Here is an 18,402-nt window from a genome sequence, read left to right as displayed (position 1 = left end):
TAGCACTGGCTGGCTTGGAACTCACTATACACCAGGCTGGCTTCCAACTCACGCAAATCTTCCTGCCTCTGCCTCTCCGGTGCTGGAATGTGTGCACACTACACCCAGCACTGTTGCCTAAATTTTACTAAGAAGTACCAGCAGTTATTTCTCTAGTAAATTATTTAAATCCTGATACAGCTATGGTATAGGAAAAAATGGATATCAAAAGAAATACTATGAGCTCAACTCTAGTACATCAAAAATAAAATACGGGTAAGAAACAACTGGACACACAAGAGTCCATCTACTCTGTACAAAGCATTTCTCTGAATTCCATCAACTCTTGCCTTTTCTTTCTTTGGACACAGGGATTCACTGTAAAATACAAGCTGGCCTCAAATGTATTATGTATTATGTAGACCAGACTGTCCTGGAACTCAACACCATCCTCCAAACTCTCTCTTCCTCCCAGGTGTTAGGATGGACGTTGATAACAGCTAAGTTACTACTAGATTTTCCCAGCATCCACTTGTCCTAGAGAACAAGAGAGCCAGGGGCTTAAGGACTTACCGATGTGAGGCTGGTGGGCTGCTGCGAGTGCATACTGCTGCTGTTGGGCAGCTGTCAACTGCTGAACAGCAAGTGCATTGGGTCTTTGGAATAGCTGAGGCAAAAGAAAGATGCTGTAGTTAGAGAACTATCCTGTGAAGTGAGGTTTTAAATCTCTTAACAATTTCATTAGCCTCTGTTACACATGACAGTTTGACACAACAGGATGTCTCGTGCCTGCTTCAGCTTATCCTTCTTCTCTCGCTGCCTCAATTCTTTCTCCCCTCTTCATAGACAGGTTATATGTTTCATGTTCCCTGAACTACTGATATATATATACACACGCAAAATCCCTAATGACTATAGCAAGTGTCCACAGCGACTAAAGGTACACCTTAAAGTTCAGGCAAGAATGTTGCAGAGTGACTTCCCCGTGACAGGGTGGAAGTGTCTTTTAAGACCCAACAAGCACTGAGCTCGCACTTAGTCATGCTTTGGAGAAGATAAGGAAAGCTTACTTTATTCTCTGGGGAAATAATTTTGCATACCTTTCTAAACTAGTAGTTTTTCCTAACGAATGAATTAGAGAAATGCCTAACTTTGGGAGTCTCCTAGATCTTCTTACGCACTGAAAAGAACAGAAAAAGAACAGAAGTGCAGCTGTTGACAAATGTTCTTTGTGAACCAGTAAGGTTCCTGGCATCAAGTCAATTACTCACCTATTCATTTAGCAAATGGTTATTATGCAAGGAACAGAAATGTAGCTGTGAGTAAGTAAAGGCCCTCTGCCTGCTTTCCTAGACATAACATTTCATTATAAATAGTTATGAAGAAAGGGAAGCTGGCAGCCTGACTGTAAAAGTCCCCAACAGGCTTCCTTCCAGAGACTTCTTGAGTGCCTAAGCAATTGCTGATTAGCCCTATTCCCAGGAGAGTTTCCAACCACCTGCTCTTTCTATAGGACCCATCAACAGCTCAGTTCCCATCACTGGGTGATAAACAACAAAGAGTCCAGAACTTGAACTACAGGCATGTTTATCAAAAGATATCAAAAAGTGCCATCTCCCCAACTCAGCTAAATTAATACTGTAACTATTCTTACTGTTAATGTATACAATAGAGATTTAATCCTGTGGCCTGACTCCCTACCTCTGTGTTTGAAGATAAACATAAATTGCTTTTAAAGAAAAGTTGAGGGGCTGAAGAAACTGTTCAGTAGGTTAGAGCACTTGTTGCTTTTGCTCCAGGATCAATCGCAGGACCCTCGTGAACACCAGGTAAAGATGTGATGTACATACATACATGCATGCTTACATGCAGGTAAGACATTCATATACATAAATCTAAAAATAGCCGGGTGTGATGGTACATGCCTATAATCCCAGCACTAGGGAGGCAGAGGCAGGCAATCGCTGTGAGATTGAGGCCAGCCTGAACTACAAAGTCCAGGACAGCCAAGGCTACACCAAGGCTATACAGAGAAGCCCTGTCTCAAAATCAGCAACAATAAAAACCCAGAAATATAAAAATATTCTTTAATAATTTATTTTTATTTTATGTACATCAGTGGTTTGACAGCATGTGTAAAGGAGTCAGATCCCCTGAAACAGTAGTCAGTTATAACCTGTCATGTGGGTGCTGGGAATAGAATCTGGGTCCTCTGGAAGAGCAGCCAGTGTTCTTTCTTAACCACTGAGCCACCTCTCCAAGCCGCTTTAAAAAATAAAAAATAAAGGAATTGCATATGTTGAACACAGTGGCCAGTTTAACCTGTGTCTTACTCTCTATACCTTATAATCTTTCTAAAAACCAAAGACATTTTTATTTTGGTAGTTCATAGTACAAACAGGAAACATAATCATATACAGATTTTTTTTAACTGTAGCTTTCCTTTTCAAAGGTTAAAGAAAAACTTCATCATGATGAAGCTAAAAAGGGATTACCTTGTACATATCTAATAAGTAGCAAACACTGAAATAGAGACTAGACGAATTTCTCAAGCATTCAAAACACCTTTCCACCCTAAGATGGGAACTGGTCAGTATGACTTATAAGTTGCATTTTGTGGGTCATGCAATTTTATCTTAAGAACGGTGTCTCTAGCACGTTGAGGCAGTCTACACAAGAGGAGCAGCCAAGAGGCTCAGTGGTAAAACATTCACTCAGAGTATATGAGGCCCTGGGCTCAATCCCAAGTACCAAAAATAATCTTACAAAACAAAAACCAAGGCAAAAGACAAATAAAAATCTAAAACTTAGGCTGGGCAGTGGTGGCACACGCCTTTATTCCCAGCACTCGGTTGTGAGTTAGAGGCCAGCCTAGTCTACAGAGCAAGGCCAGGACAGAACAGCCAAGGCTACAGAGAGAAACCCAGTCTCAAAAAACCAAAAACACCTAAAACTTCTAAATTATTTATTTATTTATTTATTCACTTATTTTACATGCACTGGTATCTTATCTGCTTGTGTGTCTGTGTGAGGGTGTCAGATCCCCTGGAACTGGACTTAGAGACAGTTCTGAATTGCCATATAGTTGCTGGGAATTGAACCAAGGTCATGTGGGGCCATCTCTCCAGCCCCTACAACTTTTAGAAACAGTCATATTCTCAACAATTGCTTCCATTTGCTTCTTTTCCACCCTCACAGCCCTACTGTAAACAAACCCATCTCACTGGGCTTCAATATAGTGTGGAGTTTGGGGATAGCAGTGATATATATAGAACGTAGCTGCCGAGGGCATCCTGCCACGATCCAATCAACACCACTCCATCACACTTTCCTCACCATGTACTTGATGTAGTAGTACAAAACGCATTATTTATACACTGTAAATACACAGAGAAATATTTATATGTGAGTACCATACAAGCAATCATCCCATGTAACCTAAATCTGCAGTTCCTGCCTTCATGGTCATATTTTGTTCCAATTTTAGTATATGTGCTGTCAAAGTGAGCACCATGGTCACATTTCAAGGTGGGGATTATTACTGCTAACAGAAAACACATATATTACCCTTGGAAAAGCTCCCATATGTCCTGTGATAATCGCTGCTTTACAGTTAATGAATGTAAGAAAAATGGGAGATTTTCTTCTTGAGAGCATTTTGTAGTAAACAATGTAACAAAAACTAATTATGCATCCACAGCCATTGGGTTTGATTATAGACTAGATCACATCAATTTTGGCACAATCTCTTTGGTTCAATATTAACTAGAAACAGAGTACTCAGAACAAAATTGGCTAATTGGGAAGTGACAGCCGCCAAAGACCCTTTAAAAAAAAAGAGAGAGAGAGAGAGAGACAAATTCACACTAATGCCACCTTGTGAGCAAGCCCCTGAGATCTGAAGAGCCAATGGCCTGCACACCTGAGCACTGTGAGCACCAGGAAGTGCCTGTGGGAGGAAAGCGGTGATGAGCATCTGTGCTGATTATAGCATTCAGAGAACACAGGAAATCCAGCAACTACTTCAAAGGAGTGAAGGGATTCACAATAAATACTGAAAGCATGGTCTGGGCATCTGATGACAAACTGCTTTGATTTCCTTCTATATCCCTCACTAGGTGAGTTTAAAAAGGCAGTGTTCCTGTTTCAAATGGAAATGGGCAGCTCAAAACACACATGCATTCTACAGTGTCATGCAGTGGGTAGTTTATAAAAGATAGTTATTACCAGTATGGTTTGAAAAACAAAAAAAAGCTATCAATATTATTGCTGTTATAATCACAGTTGGCATAAAGTACTACTGCTGCCATGCACAGGTAGTCAAGGCCAGCCTAATCTGCATGTCCAACCCCGTTTAAAGAAAATAAATATCAATTACAAATTAATTTTAAAAAAGCAAAAGTCTACATCTAAACAAAAATGACTGCACAGAGTCTGCGGAGACTCTGTAGCATGGCGGGGTTCTCCGATCTGGAGAGCAGCGTGGAGCAGGAACTAGAGAAGACACGCACACTCCCTCCTAAGTGGGATGGTCCCTTGAGTTTGGGGTTATTTTTTGTTTTTGTTTTCCTGGTGCTGGGACCAATGCAGGGTTTTGCACAGCAAGCACACTAGCACTTGACTAAATCCTCAACCCCCAACAAAAACATGTTTAATGAGAGTCTTGATTTTCATCATCTAAGGCAACACAATGGCCAAATGATCAAGAACAGCCTTAGCTCCCACCTTGGTTCCACTATGAACGCTGGGCCAGTTACTTAGTATCACATGCCTCAACTTTCTTCTCTACCTAACAGAAGAACAGATTATCTGGTTCCTAAGGTCCTTTATGTGAGATAAGAGTGCTATTACCTGGGCCTGACCGCCTGACTTCAATCACCTGAACCTACACAACAGAGGAAGAAAGCTTCCACAAACTATCCTGTACCGTCTCTTTTATCTCCTTTCTTCCTTCCTTCCTTCCTCCCTCACTAAACAAATGTTTTTGGAAGTTACAAGGAAAGATACAAAGTTATCTACCATATAAGAACAGTTTTCTTGTTACATTCCTTTCAAACAAAAGCTATGGATAAAGCTGAATGTGAAGATGAGACAGATCTACACAAGAAAAGCCAGTCAGAAAGTCAGAAGGGAAGAGCCCGACACTAGGGACTGAAAGGTCTCACCATTTTCTTCTTGTTTCAAGTTTTACTGATGTTTGTGTGTCTGAGACAAGGGTCAGCAGTCCATATACACACATGCATGCCAAACATTCATACGAATTAAGTAAACAAATGTTATATTTCAACAACAACAACAAAGCCTTCACTATCCCTTAGCAAGTAAGAAACTCATTTCAATCATGCATGGTGGTGCATGTTTTCAATCTCAGCAGAGGCAGGCAGAGTTCCAGGACAGCCAGGGTTAGAGAGGCCCTGCCTCAAAAAAACAAAGGAAAAGACAGAAAAAGCTAACTGCAGGGTAAATGATTTCTAAGTAAGATCGCAAATCAAAACTAAAACCCAATCCTCTACCAAATAAATGTTTCTGTATAGCTGAGCAAATTAAAAGTACACTGAGGTAACTTCAATCTTGTATCACTAGTCAATATCAAACCTTCCTTATTAACAACACATAGGACACTAATGGAATAAATAGTTGTACGTTCTAAAAGACGGTTTGTATATGCAAATGACAATCCTCCAGGAGCCAGGTGGGTTTTAGGCCAGTTTGATCTATGTAGTTAGTACCAGGTCAGGCAAGTCTACAGAGAGAGACTGTTGAGAAAAGAGAGGTTAAGAAGGAGGGGGGTATGAAATTGGGTGATGGGGAGAAGAAAACATTGGATCTCCCTTGAACTAGAGTTACAGTCAATTGTGAGCCACCTGTGACAGACTCCTATAATCCCAGCACTCAGGAGATAAAAACAGGAGGATAAACTCAAGGCCTTCAACTGCACAATTAAGAGTTTTCTAGGTCAGTCCCAGTATCATGAGACCCTGTCTTGTGGTATATTAAGTTATTTTTAATTTATCAACAATCTAAATAATCTGTGCTGATATAACATTAGTTTGGGTTTCTGTTACAAGGTGAGGAGATAATAAAATGTAATATACTGCTCTGATTATCATAACACAGAATGGTATGAACTTGTTAATACACAAAATCTTTTTTCAAGATTAAGAAGGCAACAGGGAAAAGCAAGAAAAGTGGGAAGAGGCCGGGCATGGTGGCACATGCCTTTAATCCCAGCACTCGGGAGGCAGAGGCAGGCGGATCACTGTGAGTTCAAGGCCAGCCTGGTCTACAAAGTCCAGGACAGCCAAGGCTACACAGAGACCCTGTCTCGAAACCGCGCCCCCTCCCCCCCAAAAAAAGTGGGAAGAGAACTCCAGAAGGACACCAAAAAGAGTATCATGTGGAGAAAATACCCTTAAGTTGGAGGCCCTTTTACATAATCTCTCTCTGTAGGCTAATTTTAATGAATAAGCTTTATCCACCTCACTTCTGGGATTCTTGCTCTTGTAAATAAACCTGAGAGGTCACATTCACAATGAGCACCAGTGACTAGAGAAAACACTGAACCATCCTAAGCCCAGAGAATAAAAGAACTAAGCCAAAATCACCTTTGCCCTAGTCACACTGGGTGCTTTGTATCATGCATCTCACTAAAGCGGACACTTTCTAACAAAACCAACTCCCATAAATACCAATGGGAAAACATCACAATGAAAAGGAAAAATGAGAGAGTATCCTGTCAATGTCCACACCAGTTTCCCCCTCAAAAAAAATTTTTAATAAAAAATATATAGTGCTGCCCCACCATTTGAAACATATAAACCAAAACAAAGGAAGATGACCACCCTTTGCTCCTCATTTACAGAACTCAAAATCAAAGAGCAAACTGTGCAAGAAAATACACCGTGTTCTAGATCACCAGCTCGCTCAATAACCCTGAGTTGTTTTGGGCACTGTCCGAGACACAATCTGCTCAAGCAAGACCTGCATCACCTAGACTCAATTCTTTATGCAGTCTTGTACTCAGCGATAGAAGTGCACTCCAGGTACCCTGTACACCCACCATCGTCTCTCTGCTCTGTCAACTCAAACATCCTTTAAGATGACCTTGGTCATCACTAAGCCTCCCAGCCCTGACTCACAGCACTTATATCAACTGGTTTAATACAATTCCACTGCAAGCGGAACTCAGAGTTCCCAAAGGACTCGTGACTCAACAATTAATAGATTAACATCAAAGTGTCTAAACTGCTTCTAAAGAAACACTACAAAACCACAAAATGTGTCCTAAAATTCAAGTGCAGCACATACTAACAAACAATTAGTAAGAGGGAATTCATGAATTCAACATAGCAAGATCCTGACTTTAAAACACACACACTCTCCCCCCCCTCCCAAACAATGCCTTGTTGCTGTCAGTAAAATGCACAGTCTATTTACCTTCATGGTCTACCCAAACTACTAGCCAGGCTGAATACACCCCAGATCATTTCCCTTTTAGGCTTAACTATTTATTGGTTTTACTCTTTACTCCATGAGGGTTTTTGTTTTGTTTTGTTTTTCAATTTTCATCTTCCTGGAGAAATGAGAGTTGTAAGGAACAGCTTACCAACCCTTCTTCTAGACGTTTTTCCTTCCTCTGGAGACCAGAGAACTCATCCTAGGGTGTGACTGTGAATGGTTCGACTCTTTTTGTTAGGGTGCGTATGCATATGTGGACGCTCCTGTTCTTGGGCTCAGAGGGGGCATTAAATACACATACTTTTAATTCCAGCACATGTAGACAGACAGAAACTGAGGCCTGCCTGGTCTTTACAACAAACTTCTAAACAGCCAGATCTAAAAAGTAACTTGGCAGTGATGGTGGTCGTACCAAAGACAGTTGTAAGCCACCCAACATGGGTAACTGGGAACCCAACTCAGGTCTCTGTAAGAGCAAGAGGTCCATTTAACCACTGAGCCATCTCTCCAGCACCATCCCATCTCTTATCATGGAGTACTATCTTGCATATATAAAAGATGAAATGCATTCTAATGTCTAAACAGACAACTGGAATGCAGAAAACTAAATAGAAAAGCTTGCTCTGTTCATCAAAGATATATTTGGCTACAGATGAAAAGGGTACAAACTAAATACTATTATGAGTCGCCCACAAATCCACCGTCTCTCTGAATCAATCCACAAAGCTGGGTCCCAAAAGAATGTTTTCTGGATTGAAGGGCCATAGTTTTTGATCAGATGGCAACATAGTGACCCTAAAATAGTTCATCTGATCTAAGAAATAACTCAAGGCTATTATTACACAGAAATATTATAGTACTGGGTGTTATATAACCTTCCAACAATATCCAAAGACTTTCCCAGGTATTAAAGAGCTTCAAATTTTATTTTGGGAAAGTGTATTAAATAACAGAGAAGTAGTCAGATATAACAGAAAGAGAGGAAGAGCTCTCTAAATGCTCATTTGGCTGAAGGGAAGCAGAGGACACCCTGCTCTCACACAGCTTACAAACTGGCAAAGGCAATGACATGCTATCATAACACAGGCGCATGTGCCCTTAGCTCTTAAGTAAACCACTCTTACAGTAGCACTCAAAGGCAGTGGGACTGAGGACTATTCAATTATAAATAAAGTAAGATTGACCCAGCTGGCTCTTAGAGAAAGAGAATGAAAATAAAGTTAAATGTTAAGGGGAGGGGGGGGGAGGTTTGAATGAGTTGTCCCCCACAGGCGCAAACATTTGAACCCTCGGTACCTAGTTGATGGTGCTGTTTCAGAAATGTAAGCTTGCTGGAGGAAATGTGTCAACACGTGGTGTGCTTTTAGAGTTTAGAGGCCCAAGCCACTTGTGGATCACTCTCTGTTTTGTGTTTGCTTAAAAAATATGAGCTCTCTGATTCCCATTTCTTGCTCCTATAGCCATACCTGCCACTTGTTGCCATGTCTCCCCGCAATAACAGGCTTTCTAGTTCTGGAAGCGCAAATAAATCCTACCTTCTCTAAGCTGCTTTGGTCATGGTGTTTTATCACACATGATAAATCCAAATGATCCTTCCTCCTTAACAATTCCAGCTTCTCTACAGGCACCTCTGGGAAACTGAGGCTGGAAAGACACTTTGAAGTCTTAGGATAATGATTACCAGATCTTTTTTTATGAGTGCCCAGAACACAAGTATCTTTTAAAAAGAAAAAAGAAAAAAGAAAAAATCTGCCCCTGGCAATATAGCTTAGGAGTTGAGCATGTCATTAGCATGAATGGGATAGAAGCAATAGCTGTGGAGTATATGGAATGTGCTGGCTAGATTTATGTCAACTTTGACATAAACTATTGTCACCTGAAAGGAGGGAACTTCAATTGAGAAAATGTTCCCATAAAGTCAGACTGCAGGAAAGCCTGTAAAATATTGTAAGTAGTGATTGATGAAGGCGGGGCCAGTCAATTATGGATGGAGGCATGCCTGGGCTGTTGTTGGCCCTGGGTTCTATAAGAAAGCAGACCTAGGAAGCCTTAAGGAGTAAGCCAGTAATCAGCATGCCTCTGTGGCCTCTGATTAGCTCTTGACTCTCTAGGTTCCTGCCCTGGCTTCCTCAATGATCTACTACAATGTGGAACTGTAAGCCAAATAACGTTCCTTCCTAACCATAGTGTTTCACCATAACAATAGTAACCCTAAGATATGGGATAAAACAATAATGTCCAAATCACATCTGTGCACATAGCAATATCCCCACACTGCAAAAACTAAAATATCTATGAAAAGCCATAACAACAGGTTCCAAAGTGCAAATCTGTTTCAATTAGCCAGTGGAAAAGCCATCTATGACACTGTACATCTCCACAATTAGTATCTCTGATATATTCAAAAGTTCATTTATGTTTAAGTCCTAAACATAAGTTAGCTGCAAAACTCCTGGTAATATAAAACCATAAATTAGTAAACCAAAAAAGACCACAGCTCCTTGACTATGAAGTAAAAGATGGTTAGATAAAAGAGAATCAAAAATTTTACCAACACATAGGAGGCAAACTCTTCTTAAATAAAAAGAGTGCAATTAAAATAGGAAACAAAAGCACTGAGCCAGTAAGGACCAGAAAGAAAAGAACAGAGAGACAATTTTTGTGGAGCTAGACACAGTTTCTGGGAGCTACAAAGAACAGTGTCCAATTATACTTTTCTTTCTATGGAAAAAAGGTTTGCTAATTAAATCTCACAAAAGCTGGGGTATGGCTCAGCCCTATGCACCTATATAGCAAGCACAGGCTCCACCCCCAGTACCACCTAAAGAAACAAAAAATCAACAACCATATAGTCTCACAGCATAATTTGAAGATATTTCTTTGAGCTACTTATATATCAATCAAAATACATCTGACATCAGCTAAATGACAGCAAGGAAAGGTACAGCACATTACAACTTGTCTCCAAAGGCAACAAATAATTTCAAAACTACAATAATACTGCAGTCTCTCATACTAAGAATCCAGTTTTGTACAGTCCAAAACTAAGGAGTAACAGGAAGGTACAATCTATCAGACTGTTTGGAGATTGTGAAGCTTCCTGATCCCTCTGATAGCTCATTTCCTTTCTAATGAATTGGTCCTATTATGCCTTCAAAAATGGTTGGCATAGTTATGGGACATGGTGGCTCACACCTGTGATCTAAGCACTACCAAAGAGGCTGAAAGTAATGGACCAGAGATTGCCTCCAGGTTCAGTTACTAGCACCCACGTGGCAGCTCACAAACATCCAGGTTCAAGAGAATCCAACGCCATCTTCTTTCCTCCTTAGGCACAGGTACACATACATGCACATGGTACACAGACTTGCATGTTCGCAAAGCACCCATATATATAAAATAAAATTTAAGAAAAAGAAAGGGGGGGGGAGGCTGAAACAAGATCTAAAGCCATCCTGGACAGGTTCCAGGGCAGTCTTGGATTCATAGCAAAATACTGTCTCAGAAAAACCCAGAACAGTAAACACATGAACAAAATTTTCTAGAAACTTGTACACATAAGAAAGTTAAGCCTGGGGTGATGGCTTAGTGAATAATAGCACTTGCCATGCAAACCTGAGTTTGGATTCAAAGAATGCACAGAAACCAATGGACATAGTTGAACATAGTAACTCTAGGACTGGGAGGTGGGCTGGCGTGGTAGTGTTAAAGGGTAGAGACAGGGAGATAACTGGGGCTTACTGGCTGGCCGATCCAGACTCAGTGAGAAACCCTGTTTCAGGAAAATATGCAAAGAGCAATAGAGAAAAGCATCCAACATCATCCTCTGCCCTCTGCAAGTGCATGCATAGGTGAGCCACACACTCTCTGGCTCTCATGATCATACCCCCTCCCCTAGCCCCAACCAAATAACAATGGTAGCCCTTAGAGCGCTGTGTGTTCTATTAATCATTCTAGCTATTTTAAAAGGTATCTGTTATGCATGTCAGATACTATATCTAGTTGGTATTATACTGACTGAGGTTATGGACAAGAATGCTCACTATCTTGTGTCCCTTTTTTGGAGGGAAGAGAGTATGCACACTTGGGGAAGGGGTACATGTGCCACCGTGTACATGTGTGAATAATAAATACTAGGAGAGGACACTACATGGCTTCCTTTATTGTTCTCTACCTTATTTTTTGGTACAGGGTCTGAGATTGAATCCAAAGCTCACTGTCTGTGCTAGGCTGTCGAGATGTGCCTGTCTCTGATCTCCAATACTAGGGTTACAGGCATGAGCAGCTATGTCCAGCTGTTCCAAGGATGCTAGAGATTTGGAGTGGGATCTTCTTGCTTTCAAAGCAATCACTCTTACCCACTGAGCCATCTCTTTAGCCCCTCATTTTTTTTTTTTTAAACACAGAACAAACCAGCAACAGCATACAACAGAAATCTTCCAACGTGTAATTTAGCATCCTCCCCAAGGGTAGGGAGGAAAGAGCCAAGCATAGTACATACAGAGCAGGATGCTCTCATCCCAGCAATGTTGGCTAAAAGGTAAGCTTTGTAAACGTATTTCATTGCTGAACCAAAAACTGCTGGCTGATGGCATTCTAAACTGATAAAACCTTTCCCACCCCACCCCCATAATGTGCTGGCTAGAGAGAAAGGAAAAGGGTGACAAAAGACACACACTGTACCTGTTGTTGAGAATTGTAGTCAAAAAGTCCCACAGTTGCTGCTGCTGAGTCCACAGGTACCTGCGTGCCTGAATAATCAAACTGAAGAGGCTCCATGCCCACATGTTCCATGGGGTCCAAGGGGACACTCTGGGACTCCATGTTGGAGAAATCCTCCACAGGCTTGGCACCATTGGTGCTGGTCAGCTGGGCTAAGCCCTCAGAACCATTCTGGTTTGGACCCAGAAGATCCACTTCATTAGCAGAGTTCTGGCAATTACCAGGGGTACGGCTAAACAGAGAAAGTAAAGGGCATTAAACCTTATTTTGATCCGGGAGGGACACTACAGCAACCCCCAGTTTATGTCCTTGACATAATTCATTAGCAAGTCCTGAAAGCTACTTCTACAAAATAACCAGAGATCTTTGACAAGACTTACAGGGTTGTAGCCTCTAGAATAAGTCTATGGTTTGCCTTCCCAACTACCTCTTGAACCTTTATCCTCTGCTATTAACACACAACACACCTTTACTATGAAATCTAGATTGAAGAAATACAAGTGTCCCCCACAAGCACAGGGGAATATCCGCTCCACCAGAGCAGCAGCTCCTCCTTAAACAGAGGAAACCGGAAAGGCTGGTTTCTGGGCCAGGCATAGTGATGTACACCTATCATCCCAGCACGCAGTACAAGTTTCAAAGCTAGGCTGAAGTACACACAAGACTTTGTTTCGAAATAAAGCAAAACACCTACAGTTGGTTCCTAGGGGAAATTCCAATTCTTAGAATGATTCTAATAAAAAGGTTTCCATATATTATTTATATTATTACCAGTGGGAAACACTATCCCCACCTGCCAAAGAAATGGAAGAAGCAAATCAATTAAAAACTGTTGTAAAGCTTTATTGCTGACCACAAGCTCCTACTCTGCAAAGACAATGTTAAACTTTAGCTAGTGTATTTATGTCCCATCCTCCTTGTCACAAAACTCCAAAGAGCAAAGTAATTACCTAGGCTGAAGGTTTAAATGAGTACTGTTCTGGGACTTGAGACATATATACAGCACAACCCTGCTAAATGCCTGTATCATCCAAACCCATTACAGGCAAAGAAGTGGCCCATAGCTATATTCAATCCTTTCATCTCTTAAAAATTAAAAATAATTAATAACAATAGCGATAATAAAAACAATACAGCTTGTACAAGTTAAAATATTGTCATATTCCATCCATTACAAACACAACCTCTTGCTCCGGCCAGCCAGACACCACAAGCACTGCTCCAGGATGCTCGTGATTCAGGGAGGTAAGCATGTATTGCCCTTTGTCTTGAATTTCAAAGGCTCTAATTATATACATGTTATATATCAATATATATATATATATATCAATATATACATATTGATATATATATATATATAATTAGGCTTATTAAACAACTGCAAATGACGTAAAATACTTTTTGATACTAGTGGTTATTGGGAGGAAAAAACTGTGTGTTTATGTCTGTATTCATATAAACATCCATTAGCTTTAAACTGGCATTAAATTACTTGTGTATGTGTTATCAGTGAACAAAGATTTTTTTAAATTATACACCATAAATAAAACTTGTCTACATAAATAAGAATGGTTATCAGCTGTAGAAGACAAATATGTAATACTATGGATGTTCTACTTCAGGGAAACCTGAAACTATCAACAAAGATAGGATAAAAGGCATCCATGGAAACTATATGACTGCAAACAAGCCATTTGCTGGGTGTGGCAGCAGTATACATTTGAAATCCCAGCACTTAGAGGCCCAGGCAGGAGGACTGCCAAGTTCAAAGGCAGCCTGTATTACATAGTGAGCCCTTCTCTTAACTTTGCACCTAACTCCTATTTCTTCAAGCTGAAGTAACCGATGACTGGTTTACTTATGTGGAATGGAGCTGCTGAAGGCAGCTGGAAGGCACAAAATTTCTCGGCTATTTCTCCCCTCCAATATGAGAGAGGGATATATCCTTCAGTGACCATGGCTCTAGTGTATAATGGTGTGCGAGAAATTCAGTAAAGTCTCAAAGCACGTACAAAACTTTTTGGGTCTTCAGAATTACTACTCTCCTCTGTGGAACCACTCTGCAAATCCACCTCCATACAAAGTTCTACCATTTGGGCAAAGCATGAAACATGGATAGCTCTTCTTCATTTTTTTTTTAATATTTATTTATTTTTAAGTATGCGAGTGTTCTGCCTGCATGTATACTTGCAGGCCAGAAGAGAACATCAGACCACAGTATAGATGGTTGTGAGCCACTATGTGGCTGCTGGGAACTGAACTCAGGACCTCTGGACGAGCAGACAGAGCTCTCAACCACTGAGCCATCTCTCCAGCCCACATGGACAACTCTTTAAAACTTCCACCTTACTAGTTAGTTTACACCTCTGTGGCATCATCTATTACTAGATCCAATTTTTAAGAAGGAAACAGTAACAGAGGAACTAAAATAAAAACAAAAACCCACAGCCCACATCCAAAAATCGGAAGTGTAAAATATACAAACCTAAAATCTTTGACGTCTGCATCAATCCCATTCTGCACTGGTAAACCATTGGTCTTGTCCATCACATCACCCTCCTCCTTCAAATCTCCTAGCTTATCTCCATCAAACGTACCCTTGTTCTTCTTTTCACCTTTGTCGTTTTCATCACTGTCTGCATCCCTTGGGCCCTGTTTAAAAAATAGCTTCAGCTTCACTAATCATCATCAACTAATTGTGGATACCCACTGTGGACACCAGACTACACTAAATACTATCTGGAACAGGACAGTGCCCATGCCTGACATTACAGTCTAGTTTACAAACAACACAGAGGCAGGAACACTGCAGAAATTTTTGCCAAATGGGGGAAGACAGACAGACAAGTACGTTACAGAACTGAGGACATCTTATCGTTCTATGTGCTCCTTCTGCCCCACACCTTCTTCTTCCCAAAGCCAGGTTAAAACTGTATCTCTCAAGCCTACTTCTCTACTCTCGAATCTGTCTAGCATATTCCTAAGAGGGAAAGCATTAAGCCTCTTTTAAAAAATAAAATAAAATCCACAACTTCCCACTACCCTATGTAAGCCCCTCCTTCATTTCTAAATGTGAAACCTAATGTGGGCTGAAACCATTTGACCTCAATCAGGTCTTCACTTGATCTGGGTGTGTATGCCCTGCCAAACTGCACTATGGATTTTTTTTTCCTGTCTATTTGATTTGGGTTTTATTGAGTCGAGTTCTTGCTGTCCCTTGCTAGATTGGAACACACTACACTCAAAGCTCAGGTTGGCCTGAATTTTCAGCAACCCTCTTGCCTCAGCCTCCTAGATGCTGAAATAACAAGTGTGCACCACACACTTAGCCAACATTGACTTTTTTTAAAAAATGATGCTTCAAAACTAATCTTAAAGAAGTGTGCTCTAAAAACTTTTATCTTCCATTATCTGAATATTTCAATGAAAACAGTTTAATATAATTGGGACATTTTATACAAGAGAATATACTTCTGAATATTTCTTTTTTTTTTTTTTTTTGGTTTTTTTCGAGACAGGGTCTCTCTGTGTAGCCTTGGCCGTCCTGGACTCACTTTGTAGACCAGGCTGGCCTTGAACTCACAGCGATCCGCCTACCTCTGCCTCCCAAGTGCTGGGATTAAAGGCGTGCGCCACCACGCCCGGCTCTTCTGAATATTTCTAAACACTAGACCTAAGTAATGGATCTGGTATCAGATATATTCAGGTGCTGTCTGTAAAAGTGTGTCCTTTTAGTAGCATCCAGCATAAGCCCTGGATATAGGAGGGGGGAAATGCCTTGAGTTCAAAAGGAAAGCAACTATCTGTGGGCTGAATATGGCAGACAGCTTTGCAGAACCCAGCACTGCAGAGCACTACCTTACTTTAGCTTTTATAAACTGAAAGAAGTGATCTTGCTGTTCCCATCACTGACTCAGGCTTTATGAAGGGAACAAGTGCACATGGCTCAAATTAAAGTTCCTGGTACAAGGGAGGCCAAGTGGACAGAAGACAAGCACTTCTACACCAGACTTCCAGTCACTTCAGTGGAACTTAGTGGAGCACAGAGCAGCAGTTAGTTGTGAGCAGACTGACTAAGAAACGGACAGGCTACACAGAGAAAACTAAACAAGCTCTTTGTTAAAGATTTAAGAAACCACTTGATCAGAAAGCACAATACAGGAGCCCTGGCTGCCTCAGACCTACCTGTAGAATACTATTTCAGAGCCCATTTCCCTTTTAAAGGTAGACAGTCATTCTCTGTTCAAGTACACACAGGAAAAATAAAGCCTTTGTGGATAATATTAAAAACAGGAATACATGTGACCTATATGCACAGCTTAGCCTCAGGAGGCATCAAGACAGTGAGGCACAGCAGTGGCCACCGCAGGATGTTCCTTCAAGACTGCAGTTCTACAACCTGCAGCTTAAGAACACAGAAGCACTGAGGGAGCACCCTGAGACGCCAGTGCACACAGGGTAGAAGACAAGACTCTGAAGCCCTGGAGCTTACAAGATAACCAGAAACAGCAGCAACCTCCACACCGTGTTGAGAAGTATAGAAGTAGAGTTTTCACTTTTATAGCTGCTGCTATAAAGATGAATAAACTGTCTAGCAGAAGCTCAATAAATATGACCAAGACATGTTTTAATGGTGAGGGTTAAAGCCTCCTATGAAACTGAACTGCCAAAATAAGGAACAGCATCTGTCTTTATCATCATTAAACCAGTCTAGATGGTGAGACTATCATTGCAATGGCAAAAAAAAAAATTAAAAACCCATTAATGTTAGTGGCCAAAAGGCATCACAGGAGGAATCTCTACAAGCCTATACACCAAGTCTATGGCTTAAGAAAACTGTTCGGCTCTAATGCCTCCTAACAAGTTTAAAAGGCAAGCTCATAAAACTACACAGGAAATAGGAGAAAGCTCAGTAGGAAGGTCCTACAGCAAGCAAGGGACTCGTAGAGAATGCACTTACTGGAGAGCTCATGTTTAGCATTTTCATTCCTTGGCGACCTTCACAAGGGCTTCCTTCCCATCTCAGCCTATCCATTTGCTCACTGGCCTGTACTGAAAACATAGCCACTAACAGTTTCATTATCAGTTTCACAGATTTTCAAAATATTCCCTGAGGTTGGCTGGTTTTCACTAATCCTATACAGTCCATTTCTACAACTTGCTACCTGACTTTCTTCCCCTATCAAAACATCAAATCTTTGACAGGTGCCTGTTGATTTCCATGGTGCATCTCCTCTTGAAGCAATTGTGGTAACCATTTATAACTTCAGCACTCATGTGTATATGTACATGAATACATTTATATGTACATACCCATTTTACTTAAAAGAAAAAGCTCATTACAAAAGAGGATATACAACAAAAATTGCTGGCAATCGAGTCTGCCTTCTGCATTTTGGCAAGATCAGAGTGAGAAACCAGCTGCTCTCTAAAGACAGCCCTGGGTTCAAGATCATAAAAATGGTTTTGTTTTTTTTTTAACTGTAGTCCCAGCACCCAGGAGGCAAGAGCAGTAAGTTGCCAGCTAGCCAGTGAAAGACTCTGTTTCAAATAACAAGAAAACGGTCTCTTAGAGCCAGGCGGTAGTGGTGTGTGCCTTTAACTCCAGCACTTAGGAGGCAGAGACAGGAGGATCTCTTTGAGTTTGAGAACAGCCTGGTGTACAGAGTGAGTTCCAGGTCAGTCGGGGCTACACAGAGAAGCCCTGTCTTTATTTAAGAACAAAAAACAAACATTAAATAAATAAATAAACCTGTTAGAAATGTGAGAGGCCAGTAGGCCAGGGGGAGTTAAACTTGTAATCGCAGTTCTCAGGTAATAAAACAGGAGGGTTACCATGAATTTAGAGGTACTCGGCTACAAAGGGAGTTCCAGCCAGCCTAAAGAAGGAAAAGAAAGAAAAAAAAGCAGCTTATAAAGAGCCTAAAATAGAAAAGTTGGGCTGGAGAGATGTCTCAGCAGTTATAGAGGACCTGGGTTCAATCCTAGCACCTACATGACAGTTCAAACAGTTCCTGGGAAATTAACATCCTCTTGTGGCCTCTAGAAACATGGTATACATGTGCTGTACAAATAAGCATGCAGGTAACTCACCCATATTCATAAAATTAAACTCAATTTGGGAGGAAAAAAAGAATAGGAGTATAAAAAGTGTTAATTGTTGGCATCTTTGTGGTTTTTAATAATATATAATGTGAAGTACTTACAGTTGTGTGGTCTTTCAGAAAATACTAACAGAGGTAC

General features: G+C 40.9%; 1 protein-coding gene across 21 annotated transcripts in view; it reads right to left on the bottom strand.

Moving 5' to 3' along the window:
* Positions 1-18,402, bottom strand: part of PUM1 (pumilio RNA binding family member 1) — a 111,294-nt gene that overhangs the window by 39,623 nt on the left and 53,269 nt on the right. For 16 of the 21 annotated variants that reach the window (XM_084787664.1, XM_084787665.1, XM_084787646.1 and 13 more), the window contains 3 exons: positions 14,645-14,811; positions 12,121-12,391; positions 553-646 (listed from right to left, as the gene is read on the bottom strand). In XM_084787664.1, coding sequence (XP_084643790.1) covers positions 553-646; positions 12,121-12,391; positions 14,645-14,811 — 532 coding nt within the window. The remainder of the gene's footprint in view (positions 1-552; positions 647-12,120; positions 12,392-14,644; positions 14,812-18,402) is intronic. The other 5 variants (XM_084787653.1, XM_084787654.1, XM_084787655.1 and 2 more) reach the window with 2 other exon arrangements.

The sequence above is a fragment of the Acomys minous genome, assembly GCF_964271855.1.
Source record: "Acomys minous genome assembly, chromosome: 6".
Taxonomy (NCBI): domain Eukaryota; kingdom Metazoa; phylum Chordata; class Mammalia; order Rodentia; family Muridae; genus Acomys; species Acomys minous.
The sequence above is the reverse complement of the archived record's forward strand: the minus strand, read 5'-3'. Positions and strand labels throughout refer to the sequence as shown.